At 43.3% G+C, this 15148-nt stretch overlaps 2 protein-coding genes across 3 annotated transcripts in view; both read left to right on the forward strand.

Moving 5' to 3' along the window:
* The window catches only part of SMIM36 (small integral membrane protein 36), a 13652-nt gene extending 13184 nt beyond the window's left edge, over window positions 1-468 (forward strand). Inside the window, exon 3 of the mRNA XM_085240023.1 lies at window positions 336-468. The gene's annotated coding sequence lies outside the window, so the exon portion shown is untranslated. The remainder of the gene's footprint in view (window positions 1-335) is intronic.
* Window positions 384-14886, forward strand: MMD (monocyte to macrophage differentiation associated). Of its 2 annotated transcripts, none has more exons than XM_010721582.4 (7): window positions 384-523; window positions 5129-5210; window positions 9962-10122; window positions 10926-11000; window positions 11403-11504; window positions 12215-12284; window positions 12616-14886. In XM_010721582.4, the coding sequence occupies exons 1-7, from the start codon at window positions 399-401 to the stop codon at window positions 12814-12816; spliced, it is 816 nt and encodes a 271-aa protein (XP_010719884.1). In that variant the 5' UTR covers window positions 384-398; the 3' UTR covers window positions 12817-14886. The 2 variants fall into 2 exon arrangements, with proteins under 2 accessions (XP_010719884.1, XP_085096148.1); XM_085240022.1 differs by lacking the exon at window positions 384-523 and adding an exon at window positions 2155-2439.
* The last annotated feature ends 262 nt before the right edge of the window (window positions 14887-15148 follow it).

Below are 15148 nucleotides of genomic sequence, written 5' to 3' on the forward strand. Positions count from 1 at the left end.
AACCAATTTTTGTACTAGAAACTTGAAGAATAGGATATTTTCTTCCAGAATTGTGTCAGTAAATTAGATTTTACCAGCCAAGAAGGTCTCTGTCAGACTACATTTCTACTCCGACCATGTATGAAGCAGTCAGTGACAACCATGCTTCTTTCAGAATTTGTTCTCTAAACTTGAGAAAGGGAAAGAGCTTTATCTTTATAGCTTCTAAATCAAACCTCAGGGAAACCACCACCCTCCTCCATTAGCCAGAAGACTCCCAAGAGAGGAAGTCCAGATTCTCAGATTTGTTACAAAGTAAGAAGAAAGCAAAAGATATTTTTCTCTTCCCTTGCCAGAAGTGCGTAGACTGGGAGTGGAGAGGAGTTCCACCTGTCAGACTCGTTTCCCATGCCTCATTAATGCCCCACGCTGCTCAGCTTGCCTCTCTGCTGTGTTACATCGACTCAGAACTTCTCAAGCCACAGTGTGCCTCTCTGCTGCTCCGACAGAGCCCGTCACCACCAGCAGCTCCGAGCTCTGAAAAGTAAGTACGTACCTGGGAACATTACTTAGCAATATCACTGGTAGATCCATTTGGTAGCACGGAGTTATGCTTGTCTGTTATCTGTTCAACAAATCAAGAGACTAGGTATTATGCAGGCTGATACATAAACAAATTATCTGCGCTAAATGGCTGTAAGAAACTCAGCTCTCGTGTGAGATGTTTTGTGAAACCTCCTGACAGAATCTGATTCACCACTGACATCTCATGTGGCCTTTAAAATTTCACCTTGGCTGGGTAAAAGCAAACTTCCAGCAAGTCTCACCTGTTGGCTTGATAGATTTGTGCAACCCAAGACATTCTTGTAATAGAATGAAAGCTGCAAATTTTGTAGCTTCAGACCCCACATTTGTGTCCCAATTTGCATAATCCTATAAAAGCTGCCCAAGTTCTGATTCAGTAATGACACATGCTTGTGTGCCAATTTAATGCTCATAAAAGTGCGATGGCTTAAACATCCAGGAGAATGAACTCCTCTGTCCCTAGACTGTAGATAGTTCCCCAAAGGCTTTGCAGGAGCTTCTGTATGGGTAAAATGTGACCTAGAAATAATAGGGGCAAACCACACAGCTCCTGTAGTCATTGACTTCATTTCTGAGACTGTCAAGAACTGCCATTAGAACAGATTTGCTGTGCAAACAGCTTCTATTAGGCATCAAATAGGGACTGTCTTATTCATCCTGTAAAACCCATTTTACAAATATCTCACACATTGATAAGAACTAAATTCCTTTTGCTCAATGAGAAAACAACAAGTTAAATTCCTTATTAACAAGCTCCTTGCCTCGTGGGGGCAGCTTACAAAGCTGTTACCACTTCACTGCCTGCTCGCTCAGGATGTGGAGGAAGATTTAGTAAAAGGGACCCACGGCCGTGGGAGATTGGATTTAGTTTGACCATCAGCCAAGTGACGGTGCTAGTTCCTCCTGGTAGGCAGAGGTGGCTGCTCAGCTGGGGGTAACACTCCAGCAGGTCCCATCTGCCTCCATCCTACAAACACACTGCGGTGCTGGATGGTTTATTTGCCTAATGGTGGTTTGCTTTGCTGTGCCTGCACTTTGCTGTTGTTGAGGGCTGGAGCTGTTCGAATCCCATTGTAAACAAGATCTTAAATTATAACACAGAAGCTCGAACAGAACTTAATATTCTCCTCATTGATGCCCCGATTAGTCCCATAGTGATATAGGCAATGGAACACTTATGGAAACGTTCTCAACATCGTTTCTGGGTTTCTTCACTTATGCAACGTAACCCTTGCTCGGGCAACTGTGAGCAGATACGGATCCTCAGTGGCGTGCAGCCGGGAGGAGGAACTGAGCCGCCGGTTATCGGCAGCACTGCAAACACGGCAGCCCCGGCGGAGGGAGCGGAGCGGCAGTGCCGGAGCGCAGCAGCAGCAGCAGCAGCACCCCGCTTCCCTCGCGGAAGGGCCCTTTCCGCTTCTGCAGTTCAGAAGATCGGCCCGTTCGCATCGCCGAACCCCCAGCCGTCGGCTTCTTCGGGTGAATCGCAGACCGCGCAGCGCCTGAGGTGCGGCTCTGCCCGGCTCCGCCCCGCCACAGGCCGCCATGTCCCCCCGCCACGGTCCCGCCTCAGCCGGGCTCGGCGCTGGGGGCGGGCCGGGCGCCGGGGGCGGGCCGAGGCGCGGGCCGGGCGGGCTGCGGGGAGCCCGGAGGGCGGTTAAAGCGGCCGGCCGCCCGCCCGGCTCTCGCTCCTCTCCGACGGACGGCTTTGGCCGTCGCTCCGCGCCGCGGCGGCCCGCACGCCAATGAGGGCCCGGACTCCGGCCCTCGCCGCCTCAGGAGCCGCCCGCAGCCTCCCGTCCCGACCCCCCGCCCAGCGCCCGGCCGGGGCGGGCGGCCCGGACCCATGCGGCGGCTCCAGGAACGGTTCCGGAGGTGAGGGACCCCCCCGTTCCCCTTCTGTTCCTTCCGTCCCCGCGTTGCGGTGTCCGCGCTCTCCGTGCCGCCCCAGGGCAGCGCGGCTCCGTCGGTCGGCGTGGCCCGGCCGGGCGGCGGTTCTGCTACGGGCGGCGGTTGTTTTGGCGGCGGTGCGTTTTCCCCTCTCGGTGGGTGAAGGGTCACGCATCCGCCCATGTGCCGACCTGTGGCTCTCGGCTCCCCCGGCTCGGGATGCGGAGCTGCCTCGGCTCCCAGCGCCGTTTCGGAGCGAAGAGCCGCTGCCCCCCGCAGGTAAACGCACCGCTGCGGGGCTGCGCTGCTCGCCCATCCCGCCTCGCTCGGGAAGCCGAAGTGTGAGCGTTAAAAGGGAAATAAAACTGAAAGGGAACAGAGGGAGAGGGAGGCGAGAGCGTGGTCGGACCGCTGCGCGCGAGGCTGGCGGAGCTGCGTGTCCGCGCCTTTGTGCTGCGCTGCGCGGCCGGGATGCGGCCGCCTTCACAGCCGGCCGCGGCTCTTAAGAGCTGAGCTGATGGCAGTGGATTCTTAGCCTTACGCGGGTGTGATTTCATTGACGCTTCCGGAGAAGCATCTGCTTCTGCGTTGATGTGAGTTACGTCTGTGGTTCGGTTGTTGAGCCGTGGAGGGGATGGTGTGGGCAGGTACCAAGCACAGGTAGATAGCGGCTACAGGACGTGCCTGTGCTTGGAGCTGAATGGGCCGAATTCACAAAGAGGAGATACCTGCCGATTTGCTTTAAAAAGATTAATCATCAGCCTGACTATCAAGCTGCTTCTTTTCAAACCTACGTGGATATCGTTGAAACGCAGCGCCGATCTGTCTTGACCTGCTTGTGGTGTTTTTTCCTCTCAAAAGCACGGAGCCGCGGCAACGCAGCAGATTGCTTTGCTATCTAAATTTATACGCCCACTGAATGCGTGCTGCTGCTATCTGCGCGGAGTTCTGCCCGCCTTGCTGCTGTTTCTGGGGGTGTGCTGCTGTGTGTGGCTTAGGAGGTCTGAGTGGCCCTTCCTGCAGCTGGAGTGCACAAGGAAAAATGATATAAAAAGGGACAATGTGGTTTGCAGCTGCTAGAAGGAAGTGTGAGCCCTTTTGAGCTGAGCAAAGGAAGCTCGTTTCCTGACAAGACAAAAAACAAAATTAGATCTTTGAGACTAGGTTGGTATTTACTGGTTGTTTTTTCTGCTGCCTTCTTTGCTTCATCCATCAAAGGATAATTCCATCAGCAGATGAGATCCAGAATGGAAGAAAAGAACGTTTCAGTGGTTGTGGGAGTCTAGTAAAGCTTTCTGTTCGGTAGTCACAACAGTAACCGTATTGTTTTAAATGAGATGATCAAGACTGATTATTTTTGTTTTATTTAAGGAAGATGTTTGGAATTACTTGTAATGAAAGGTGCATGTGTGAAGCATGTCTGAAATCTGGTGTTGTTTTGCCAGGATAAAGTTACCACGTAGATAAAAGAATATTTCTTACCAGGGCACAAACAAGGGTGAAAAAGGCCCATTGTGTAGATGATAGGGAACAGATAGCTTTGTTAAAGCCTTTGTCCTCTTCTACTGCTAATAACACGGTCTTAATTTGCATGAATACCAGATCCTAGTAAGAGACTTTTCAGAAACGTTTGTTCATCATCCTAAAACCTTCCCTTACACCAGGCCCTGCCGTGAAAAGGATCCATCACCTTTTCTCCTCAATAAATATAAACGAAGAGGAAAAAATTCTAAAAAGCCCTCTAATGGATAACAGGAGGTCCCATTAGCAAGCTGCCTTCAATTATTAATAGCTTTTTCAGATGATAATACACAGAAATGTTGAACTACAGAAATAATCAAGCTAATGCTGAGGATAAGCTTATTCCTTTGTGTTTTGGGGCGTTTTAGCCTCTTGCCTCCTGCAAGGCTCCCACAGCACCCCTGTGACCCTGTGAGGCACAGAGTAGCATTCCGCTTGTGGTGGGTTTGGTTGTGGTTCCCCTCACAAGCTGTGTATATAAAACTTGCCAACAAAGCTGTTCTCAGTTCTGAGCATACAGAGATGTGTTTGTAGAGCTGTTCCTGCCTTGTTGGATACCTGTCTGACTGTCAGTGCTCAGTTTTACAGTAGTCTGCAGTACGCTGGAATACAGTATGAGAGCTTACAGGTGAGAGCATCTCCTGCATGTGGCAGCAGTCTGTGCTGGGATGCTGTGTGCAGCACCATTGCTGCTACAGGAATAGAGAAGAGGTTCAAGTTGGTTTATTCTGAGGTGCTGCAGAACTGGAATATTGCTGTAAAGCCAGGAATTTCGTTCAAAATGAGTAATGCATGGCAGTGATGATGAAGGCCACAATTCAAGAAAAATCCAAGTCTTTAGTATGAAATTAAAATAGGAAATAGTTAATTTTTCTTTTGACCAAACAGTTGGAGAAGAGGGAAATTTGACTTCTGTATGTGTTTTCTATTAAACGAGAGAAGCCTTGATTGTAGATTACCATCCCCTGCACAGTCACAGAAATGTTTTAACCTGTATTTCTGGGGAGGGAGCGTATTTGGGCAAACAGGGAATTTTAATAACAGTTACCTTAAACATGTCTGTACTGATATGTGTAATGTTACTGGGTTGGAGATAGTCCTCCGTGACATTCCAAAGATGGTTTATTAAAAATACTCCTTAATTACTCCACAGGTTCATGAACCACCCAGCTCCAGCCAACAGCCGCTACAAACCCACTTGCTACGAGCATGCTGCTAACTGTTACACACACGCTGTAAGTGCGTTTCCTTTTTCCTTTCTCACCTAGGAGTTTCAGTACATTTGTGTCCTGTATGGATAAATACTTACCTTAGCCCAAGTGGATGCATTTTTTTGCAGTCTCTAGTTTTGTTGCACAAGCTTCAGCCATAACAGCCCAGTAAATGGGATCACCAGCCATCTAGCTGTTGATGTACCAGTGTACCAGCTGTTGATGGTACCAGTACCAGCAGTCACTGTTACTGGTAAGAACAGAATTACTTTGGTTTACATATAGAAGAGCTAACTGCAGCTTGTCTCATGTACAGCATTATGTAAATATGTGCTTATTTGCCTAGCGAAATGTAGCAACATTCTGTTAGTGAGCAAAATATGTGGTTTAGCTCCTAATCCTTGTACAAATCCTGACCAAGAAGTTGGATTTGAAGATACCTGGCAGAAGTTGCTGTATTCCTCAGCAATTGTAGGCTTCATCTAGCTGAAAAACAGACGTGATATTCGTGCCTGACAGCAGCAGGTTACAGCCAAGATGTCCTATCAGTATTTTGTGGTTTGCTGCTGTTTGTGGTGGATTTGTCTAATTATTTTCTGAACAGCCAGGCTGTATGCTACAGCATACCACAAACTGTTTGTAACTTGGGGAACTTGGGGAGATATATTAACATCCACTTTAGAGAAAACGGAGTATAGTAAGGGGATTGTTTCTCTGTAAATGATGCAGTAAATAACTTTTAAATGTAAAGCCTTGAAATGGGAATCTAAACTGGGAAAGCACAGTGGGTTATATGGAAAAAGCTAGGGGACGTGCTTTTTTTTTTTTTTTTCCCAGATGTTGCAGATTGTTTTACTAAATGTCAGAAAGTCAAGTAGTTGAGCAATTGCTGCTAGCCTACAATAGTTTTCAATTAGGCACTGATATATTATATCAGTGTTTAGTAGTGGTTCTCCATAGATCTTTCAAAATTTTAATTCAGAAAGTAATCAAGCTGTATTTAATGGCTGTACTCCTCAGGTAAGTATCACTTCTGGTTTTCTACTTCAATACTTGGTAGTCTGTTTAGGCAGCTGCTTGGAAAACATCAATTAGTAAATGGGAATACAGGGTCCTACGTACAGCTTTGGGATACAATAATGAAGCTAACTTTGTGTAGTGTGATAAGGCATCTTCAAATTTCCTATTAGAAAAGCTATTTAAAATGTCTGGAATATTTTTTAAGTTTAAACAAAGCATTGACCTGTCTTTAGTCACTAGGAGACAGGAAGGGCAGCTAAGCAGTTGAATGTAGAGACAGAAAAGACAGCACTGTGTTTAGAAGAACAGGAAGGAAACGGTGTGTGAGAGAAGCAAGAGCAGTAAGCATTTGAGATGTAAGGTAAGCAAAGTTGAAGCGTTGGGGAGGGGTTGCTGGGTTGCTCTTTCATACTGAAACTTTCTAGTATGCTCTAGTGTAAGGTTTATTAGATAAAAGACACTGTTGTATTCAGACCTTTGAACTTAGGCACAACTTTCTTTATGTTGCTCAAAGCTTTTCCATTGCCTTAAAAGGAGGAGCTATTCTTAAAATAAGTTAGACTCAATTTCTGCAGTGTGTGCTGGGGGGAGGAAAAAGTGTAAGTATCTCAAAAGTGAGGCTTGGAGTGTTTTCCAGGCCATTGGTGCATGGAAGGAGGGGTCTTCAAAATGTCAGGAGTGCTCTCATGATGAAAATGTCTTGGCTGTGTTTGATAGTTAGAGGTTTCTCTATTCTCTGCATAGTGAAAAATCCAAGTTGCCAGTAGGCTTTTCACTCCGTGATGCTTGTCTCCTTATTTGGGAGGAGAAAATCCCTGAGTAGAGGGATGTTGTACTTGGTTTCAGGGCTACGCTTCTGGAGCAGGAGCACTGAAATGGGCACGATTTCACGAGTTGCTTCTAAGCATCACGTGATTATTTCTTTTTTTTCTAATTGTTTTGACTGCTTATTGCTCTTTCTGTCTTCTTCCATTCCTAAGAAGTGTTGGGGTTATCTTTGTGCTATTAGCATTTCCCTCTCAATGAAAGGCAAGTGAGAGAGCAACAGTAATACCATTTGCCACCGTGCTTTGCCACAGTGGCTTGAGCATATCACTGACTGTGACCTACATGACTTCATATGCAGTGAAAATAACTTAATTTTGGTATGAATATTACATATAAAAGTAATTGTAAAGGTTTTTTTTTTTTTTTTTTAAGCCATTCCATGGGATTGTCTACAGATATAAGAAAACGCAGGTAAAATGCTGGCCACAGTACTGTTATTCTCAGCACCCCAAACAGATGGCAGTTAGCATGGAGTTTGCTATGATGTTAATTTGGAGGAATTGCACTTCATGATGGAAATAAGTAAAATAAAAACTTTTCATGATTTTAGCTAATTTTGTTACTAGGAATGTTGGCAACTCAGACGTGCCATGTCATTCCCCTCAAATGATGCAGCACAACTGTGCTAGTTCTATTAGTTCTGATTCTTTGACTTTTTCTGTTAAATCTCTCTCCATTTAAAGGACTGATTGTTTCTGTCTTAGGATTAAAATACCATTCTTGCATTAGAGAGCTTTCTAATCAAAATCTGTCTTGTTTTGTTCACTGGTGTTTTTTCTTTGAGACAGATGTTAGATATAATGAAGTCCATTGACGACACAAGAATCTAAAGAACTTTGGTCCAGTTGACTGGAACAGATTTTGTTTTTAATCTAAGTGCCTCCTGCAAATATGAAATGAAATAACTGTCACATCTAATCAGTTCCCTGCTGTTCTTAAGGGTTTTAGCCACACTTTGAATCGTATGCCATATGTGGAAAACAGGGGCAACTAATCTCCTGAGGAGTGAAATGCTTTAACCTTTTTAAAATTTGAGAGCAGTCCAGGATATGTATATGGAAATTTAAGGTTTGTGACAAATGAGAAGCCAGACTGGAAGACTATTTTTGGCCTTAAAGTGCATGAGGTCAGCTTCCATAGACTCATTGCAAAACTCAAAGTATTTTCACCTCTGGTCCAAATGCTGCAGATACAAGAATGCCACACTTCTCAATTGTATGACTGTATAGCTTTCAGCTTAAATGTAGTAAGCTTTGCAAAAAAAATTATAATGTTAATGAAGTCAGTATACTTCAAAATCCATAGGAAAAAGTAATGTTTTGTCTTTTTTAGCTCTTTTTTTTTTTTTTGGATTAACCATCTGCTTTACAGATTGATTCAGTACACTTTTCATCTTCTGAGCTGTAGCTGTGATGAGAGTCTCAATTTCTTGTCTGCAAGTAGATAAAGGACAGATAATACTTGCTAGACCAGAACTTTGCACTCTAAACTAACAAACCTGTAATGCAAAGCAGAATTGCCGTATTTGTTTAAACACTACTGCTTCCTGACTTTGTTTAGCATGTTAAGCAATGAAGAATTTAACCTGTGAAGTGTCTGAAAAGGAACTTACACAGAATTTTTAACAGAAGGGCTGCCAAAGATTTTCCTTCATAGTAAAAGGAGACAGGTAGAGATGTCTGAGTCAGCAGGTTCCTTCCTTTAAATCCTTTTTGGCTTGGTGTCTTCTTTCTGAATGAGACAAAGATAGATGATGGAACTTGACCTGGAAAAGAAGTGGAGTTTTAGATGCATTGCCACGTTGTGCTGGAGAAACAGAGTTAAAGCTGCTTGAGCAGGGATGTGGCAAGAAAAACAGGTTGGGATACACTGCAACATAATTTCATGTTTGTGCATCTTTACAAAAGAAGTCCCCACTTGGAGTACTGTGCCAAGGAAGCTATGGGAGCAGGTCCAGAGGAGAGCCACGAAGATAAGCAGGGGGCTGGAGCACCTCCCTTATGAGGACAGGCTGAGGGAGATGGAGCTCTTCAGCCTGGAGAAAAGAAAGCTCTGGAGGATGTTACAGCAGCATTCCAGTACCTGAAGGAGCCTACAGGAAAGCTGGGAGGGACTTTTTATGGGGTGTGTAGGAACAGGATAAGGGGAAGTAGTTTGTAAACTGGAAGAGGGTAAATTTAGACGAGATAATAGGCAGAAATTATTTACTGTGAGGGTGGTGAGACACTGGAATGAGTTTGCCAGTGGAGTTGTGAATGGAAGCGTCCCTGAAAGTGTTCAAGGCCAGGCTGGATGGGACTGTGAGCAACCTGGTCTGGTGGGAGGTGTCCCTGCCTATAGCAGGGGGTTGGGACTGGATGATCTTAAAGGTTCCTTCCCATCCAAACCATTCTATGGCTCTTAGTCTGCAGCTGATTTATTTGGTATCTAAAGCCCAAGTTCTGCAAAGCCTTTGTTAATTCTGTTGCCATTTGTTTACCTGCCTATGTTAAAAGATTCATTTTTTACTCATTTGATGTTTTAGTTTCTTTTGGTCTGTACTGTGCTTAACTTCTATGCACAAGAGGTGCTTTGGAGCACAGCTTAGGGTGAGATCAAAACCTTTTTAGGAATAGGAAGCAAAATGTGAAAATAAAAATCTATCATGCCGAGAGGAGCAAGTAGCATATTCTAATCCCATGTAAGAGTGAATTTATCACAAGCAGGTGTTACTTCATTGTCTGAGACACTGTCAGAATCTTGACCCTTGTGTGTCGGTGTAGAACTAACTGGAAAACTCCTTCCAGCTGGGAGGCTGCCATCAGATGTGTGTATATGTTCTTCTGTGGTGTGCTGCAGCATTATCTGCCCTGCTGTTGCAATGCAGTGGGTGGTAGCTTCGTTTGCTGTGAGTAGAGTTAATGGCCTTTTTTTGGGTTTTGTTTTAGTTCCTCATTGTTCCTGCAATTGTGGGCAGTGCCCTTCTCCACCGACTTTCTGACGATCGATGGGAAAAAATAACAGCATGGATCTATGGCATGGGGCTCTGTGCACTCTTCATTGTCTCCACAGTGTTTCATATTGTTTCTTGGAAAAAGAGTCACTTAAGGTATGGCTATAGCTCTTGTACACATGTTTGACTCTCAAGTTCTGTGAGGTTTTAACGTTGTGTTTCTCAAGTGGCCAAAAACTAGGAATTTTACAGACAAAGGTTGGAGTGGTATCTTGTACTTAATCACATAATCATAAAAAAGAACAACAAAACAACATAAACCCTTGATTCTGTTGAAAGAAATAGTGAACCAAGCTCACATACAGACAAATGTATGTCTGCTGTGTTTTGATGTTGATCTATGAAGCCATTGTGGCTCTTAATCTTGTAGTTGAGTGGGAAGAACAAAACCTACGTGCGTGGTGGATGTAGTCCCATCTCAGACATTTATCTCAGACTATTTGGGACTACATCATGCCAAGTACCTGGAGTAATGCAGAGCTTGCTAAGAGAACGAAAATGGGATACATGACTAACAGCCTTGGAAGAAAGGCAGCAACAGCAAAACTGAAATGTGATTTTTTTTTTTTTTTTTTTTTTTTAATGACACCTATATAATTCTGGGCCATAAATTGGGTTTAACTCACAGTCACTGGATTACCATTTCTGGATTAAGCAGGGTTGATGTGACAGCTTTCTGCTTCCTTGTGAGTAGAATGTATGGTGAGATAGAGAAAGGGAGAGAAATAAAAGAGTGCTCATCTCCTATGTGTCTTGTTTAAGGCCTTGTGAAGTTGAAGCAAAGTGGACAGTCTTCCAAATAATTTTAAATGTATTTCCCCTGAAGTAATTCTAAAACGTGGCAGGAAAACCCAGTGATACTCAAATCTGCCCTGCTGACTTGTTCTCTCCTTTACTAGGACAATGGAGCACTGCTTTCACATGTGTGACAGAATGATGATCTACGTCTTCATTGCAGCCTCGTATGCACCGTGGTAAGAAGTCTGGGGGGAAGAAAGCCTCTAATTCTGAAGCACTCCATGTAAACACTTTTATCCTTGCAACTTTCCAGTTGCTGTAGGAGTCTTAACAGCTGCATTTGACCATGTTCTGCTTTGTAAAAACACACGTCATGATGTTGTGGGATTTGCTAAAAAGAAAGTAATTAGAAAAAAAAAAAACCAACAAAGTTGTTTGTATATTCCCAAATCCCTCTTGGTGCTTTCCTCACATCAACATAAATACACTTTTGCCTCTTTATGTGTGCCCACAGTCTTCTCCCCTATCATGTCTAAGTTATAATTCTGGATATTTATTTATATTAAGCCCCAGTATTCTTGTGTTAGTGAATGAATGGAGCACACTAAACCTGTCTGTTGAAATCTTTGTGCTTCCAGGTTAAATCTTCGTGAGCTTGGACCTCTAGCATCTCACATGCGTTGGTTTATCTGGCTGATGGCTGCTGGAGGCACTGTTTATGTATTTCTCTACCATGAAAAGTAAGATTTGCATTTAACTTTAAACTGAGGCTTTTGTTTTGCTTTCTGAGCGTTGTGTCTGGCCTTTCACACGTTGAGGAAAGATCTTTGAGATGGCAGAGATAAGTGATGAGAACAATGCAAAGTTGTATCTCAAGTTCAGAGATGCTCTGTGATAACGTGTCTTTAGGCCATTTTATTGTCTTCCCTTAAAGTGGGGGGAGAGAGGGATCCAGATTGAAGTCTTAACTTCGTTGCAAGAAAGCAAGAGTGAGAATGAGTGAGGTAAGAAAGATGAACTGATGTACAGGTTATACTGCAACGTAATGCTGGGTGTAGGAGGAGGAGAAATTCTTGCTTTCAATGTGTGTTCATCAGTTTCAGTTCTGTAGCCTGATTTCATTACTTTTATTTTCAGTGGACAAGACCAACTGTTCTTTGTTTTGATGAAGAGCTACTGAGTTTCTTCTCAAATATGAATATAAGTTTACTGAATGTTTTATTCTGACTACCATTTAACGCAAATGAATGCATCTAGGCAGTATTCAGTGAATCTCTGCATGCAGAGATAAATATTGGCTTTATTTTTAGAATAAAATGTGCAGAAAGCTTTTTGAGAAGTTTAATGGCCTCATGCTAACGTAAGATTGAATACATTTCCTTTAATGTTGAAATAAATGGTCATATTCCTGTACATCACCTGAAACGATTCACTTTTGTTCCATTTTTAGGTATAAGATTGTTGAACTCTTCTTCTATTTGGCCATGGGATTTTCTCCTGCTCTGGTAGTGACATCCATGGTAAGGAATGCGACTATTGACATTACAAATACAGGCTTTCCTTTTATGACTAGTCTGAGTTCTGGTGCAGCTCTGTTTCTTCTAAGAAAATCTTAATTTTACTCTACCATAATTACAAGTGTTCTCTGCAGGAGAACCAAATATAGCCAACTATACTCTGGATTTATAGCTGCCATTCAGTGAAGTGCTACCTCCCTTCGCTGAATCTGGGCTGCAGAGTTTAGATAAAAAGAGCTTGGCTTCCAGACTTCATGAGGACGCCCATGTCGTGCAGGAAATATTCTTTGCCTCCGTTGTGCTCCATCCCTAATATGTCCTTGTTAATTGGCAGAGCAACACCGAAGGACTCGAGGAGGTTGCCTGGGGAGGTCTGATCTATTGTCTTGGCGTGGTGTTCTTCAAGAGCGATGGAGTCATTCCTTTTGCCCATGCCATCTGGCACGTGTTCGTGGCCACAGCGGCTGCAGTTCATTACTATGCTATTTGGAAGTACCTTTACAGAAGTCCTGCAGACATCATTCGTCACTTATGATATACGTGTCTATATCGGGGTGGGGGGAGAGCTGCACTTGGCCTCTGTAACAGTATTATTTGACTTAAGGAATTCGGGGAAGTCGCACAGAAAAACTGCACTGACTTTGGTAGTTCTCTGAACACAATTACTGTGAACTGATGTGTGCATGTCCTGGAATTGCCCTTCAGATGGCAAGTGCTGTAACTAACAGAGGTACTGTGCTGCAGTACTCAGAGTCCATTCCATGTTAGCAGAACTGGCTACCTGATGTTTACAAAGAAATTTTGTATTCTAGTTTAACTTTGTGATTTTTTTAACAACGTGAATTTTTCTAAATTAACGATTCCAATGAAGTCAGTGCAATAGTGAAAATAGAACTCTTGATTTGAAATCGGTTTCTGTCACCTTTCCACTAGCATTTACTGAACATAAATCACGGGTGAATGATCTATTTTACCACCTACCATCTTGATATGATGTGACTTTTATAGAAACTTTCCGGGGCTTTTGTAAACTTTAGAAGTACATTTGTTGAACTGAAAACAAACAGCTGTCATCTATGCAGTTACTCATATTGCAAAACCTTGCAAGAAATGGTTACATTCCACATACTGTACTGACAGGCAGACATTGTACCTCTTCCAAGGGTTGAAGCGTAGGTATAATTATAACCACTTTTACAAACTAACACATAAATGCTCTTCTGCTGAGTTTTAATGTGATATTGTTACGCTTATCTGTAATACCACTTAAACAGCACCTTAATTTGGCTTTATCTGTGATGGAAATGAAGTGTGTTGGAAGAAATTGGCATTAACCAGTTCTTCAGGATTGCCAGTCTGCCTCGGTGCTGTGCAATAAATAGGGCAGCAGAGTGAGGAAGCCAGCTTATCAGACTGCAGCAGCGTTGATGAGGGCAGTCAACTAATATGCCTCCATGCAAAACAAAGTTGATAATCTCCCCAGAGTATGTATATTGGTGCTGGAATATTAAGGCTTCCGTTTTTCAAAGGGATTCTAAATTGGCTGACAAAGCCAGTTCCCAGCAGCTTTCCCTGGGGCTGTGGCTGATGTGTGAGGAAACCCAGGTCAGAGCAGCAGACAGCAGAGACTGAGCACGGGGAGTCCGTGGCTGTTGGTTCTCCTCAGCACAGCCTTCTAGGAAGGAAAGGTGAAAGAACTTGATACAGTGTCATTTGTCATTCTGGGACTTAAAACACAGAATAAAACTGGTCTTTACTTGTATTTCTGTCCTTCTGTACAGGAAAATAAAATGTGGTAGCGAGTCACGATTGTAGAATGTGCATTAAATGACCAGATGTAGAGGAGTCATTGTAATACTGTTTATCTGATAATTGTTCTCTGTCCCACTATATAATGAATGTCTTATATTAAGATTGACTTTATCCTTTTTCTAATTTACTCAGTTTTTCATGTCAGTATTTGAAAACAAAACCAAAACGTGTTGCCTTTTTCAGATTTCGTTCTGAATATTGCCTATCTATCTTCCACTGATGAGTAGCAAGGTAGGGGCGTTTTTCAAGGTACCACTTAATACTGCAGCTAGATTTGCCAGCAGGCTGCATATTTTAAGTTAGATACTTCTGTAAACTGAATTTACAAGAGGGACAAACTTCGGTTTCAAGGCACTGAAGAGGAGTTGGACAGTGTTAGCAGGTGAGTGGAGCAGCACTGCAGCAGGCTGAGCAGCTGCCCCACGGGTATGAGCAGAGCAACTGGGCAGGTAATCTGTAGTGCAGCAGTCTCACACATTTGGATGCCTCAGTTTTTTAACATTGTGTCTATTTTAGGATTTTTCCACTTGGTGATTTCATATCTTTTGTTTGAACGCAGTACTGTTAAAACCACTAAAACATGTGTAAAGGTTTCCTGTAGTCAAAAGTGAAACTATGGCTTGAATATGTTTGATTTAATTTAAAGTTAATTTTTCATGGCATTGCTTTTTGGAATGTTTGAAATGGTTTTTAAAGATTTCAATTCGCCAAAAATATTTTGAATTACTGTATTCTAGTCAATATGATATTGAATGTACTAAACTAACAATAAACATTTTGTGCAATTTGGAAACCCTTGTATTCTTTATTTCTTCCCCCCACCATTTGTGCAGGCACAGAAGGGGCCGAGACTGTTGCCAGTCCTTGCACAGGAGATCTGGGTTGGAATGTACTGTGAATGTACCCCTTCATAGAGGTTTTTCTCTGAAACCTTTTGCTTTCTCACTCAGCTCTTAAAACTGAGAACAGTAGGATTACCATCCAATGAGCCCATTTGATGTCGGGGCAGCAAAAGACTTCATTTGCATGTGAGTTTTGATCCACGTAGGACCTTA

This window comes from Meleagris gallopavo, chromosome 20 (assembly GCF_905368555.1).
Source record: "Meleagris gallopavo chromosome 20, MGAL_WU_HG_1.1, whole genome shotgun sequence".
Lineage (NCBI taxonomy): Eukaryota > Metazoa > Chordata > Aves > Galliformes > Phasianidae > Meleagris > Meleagris gallopavo.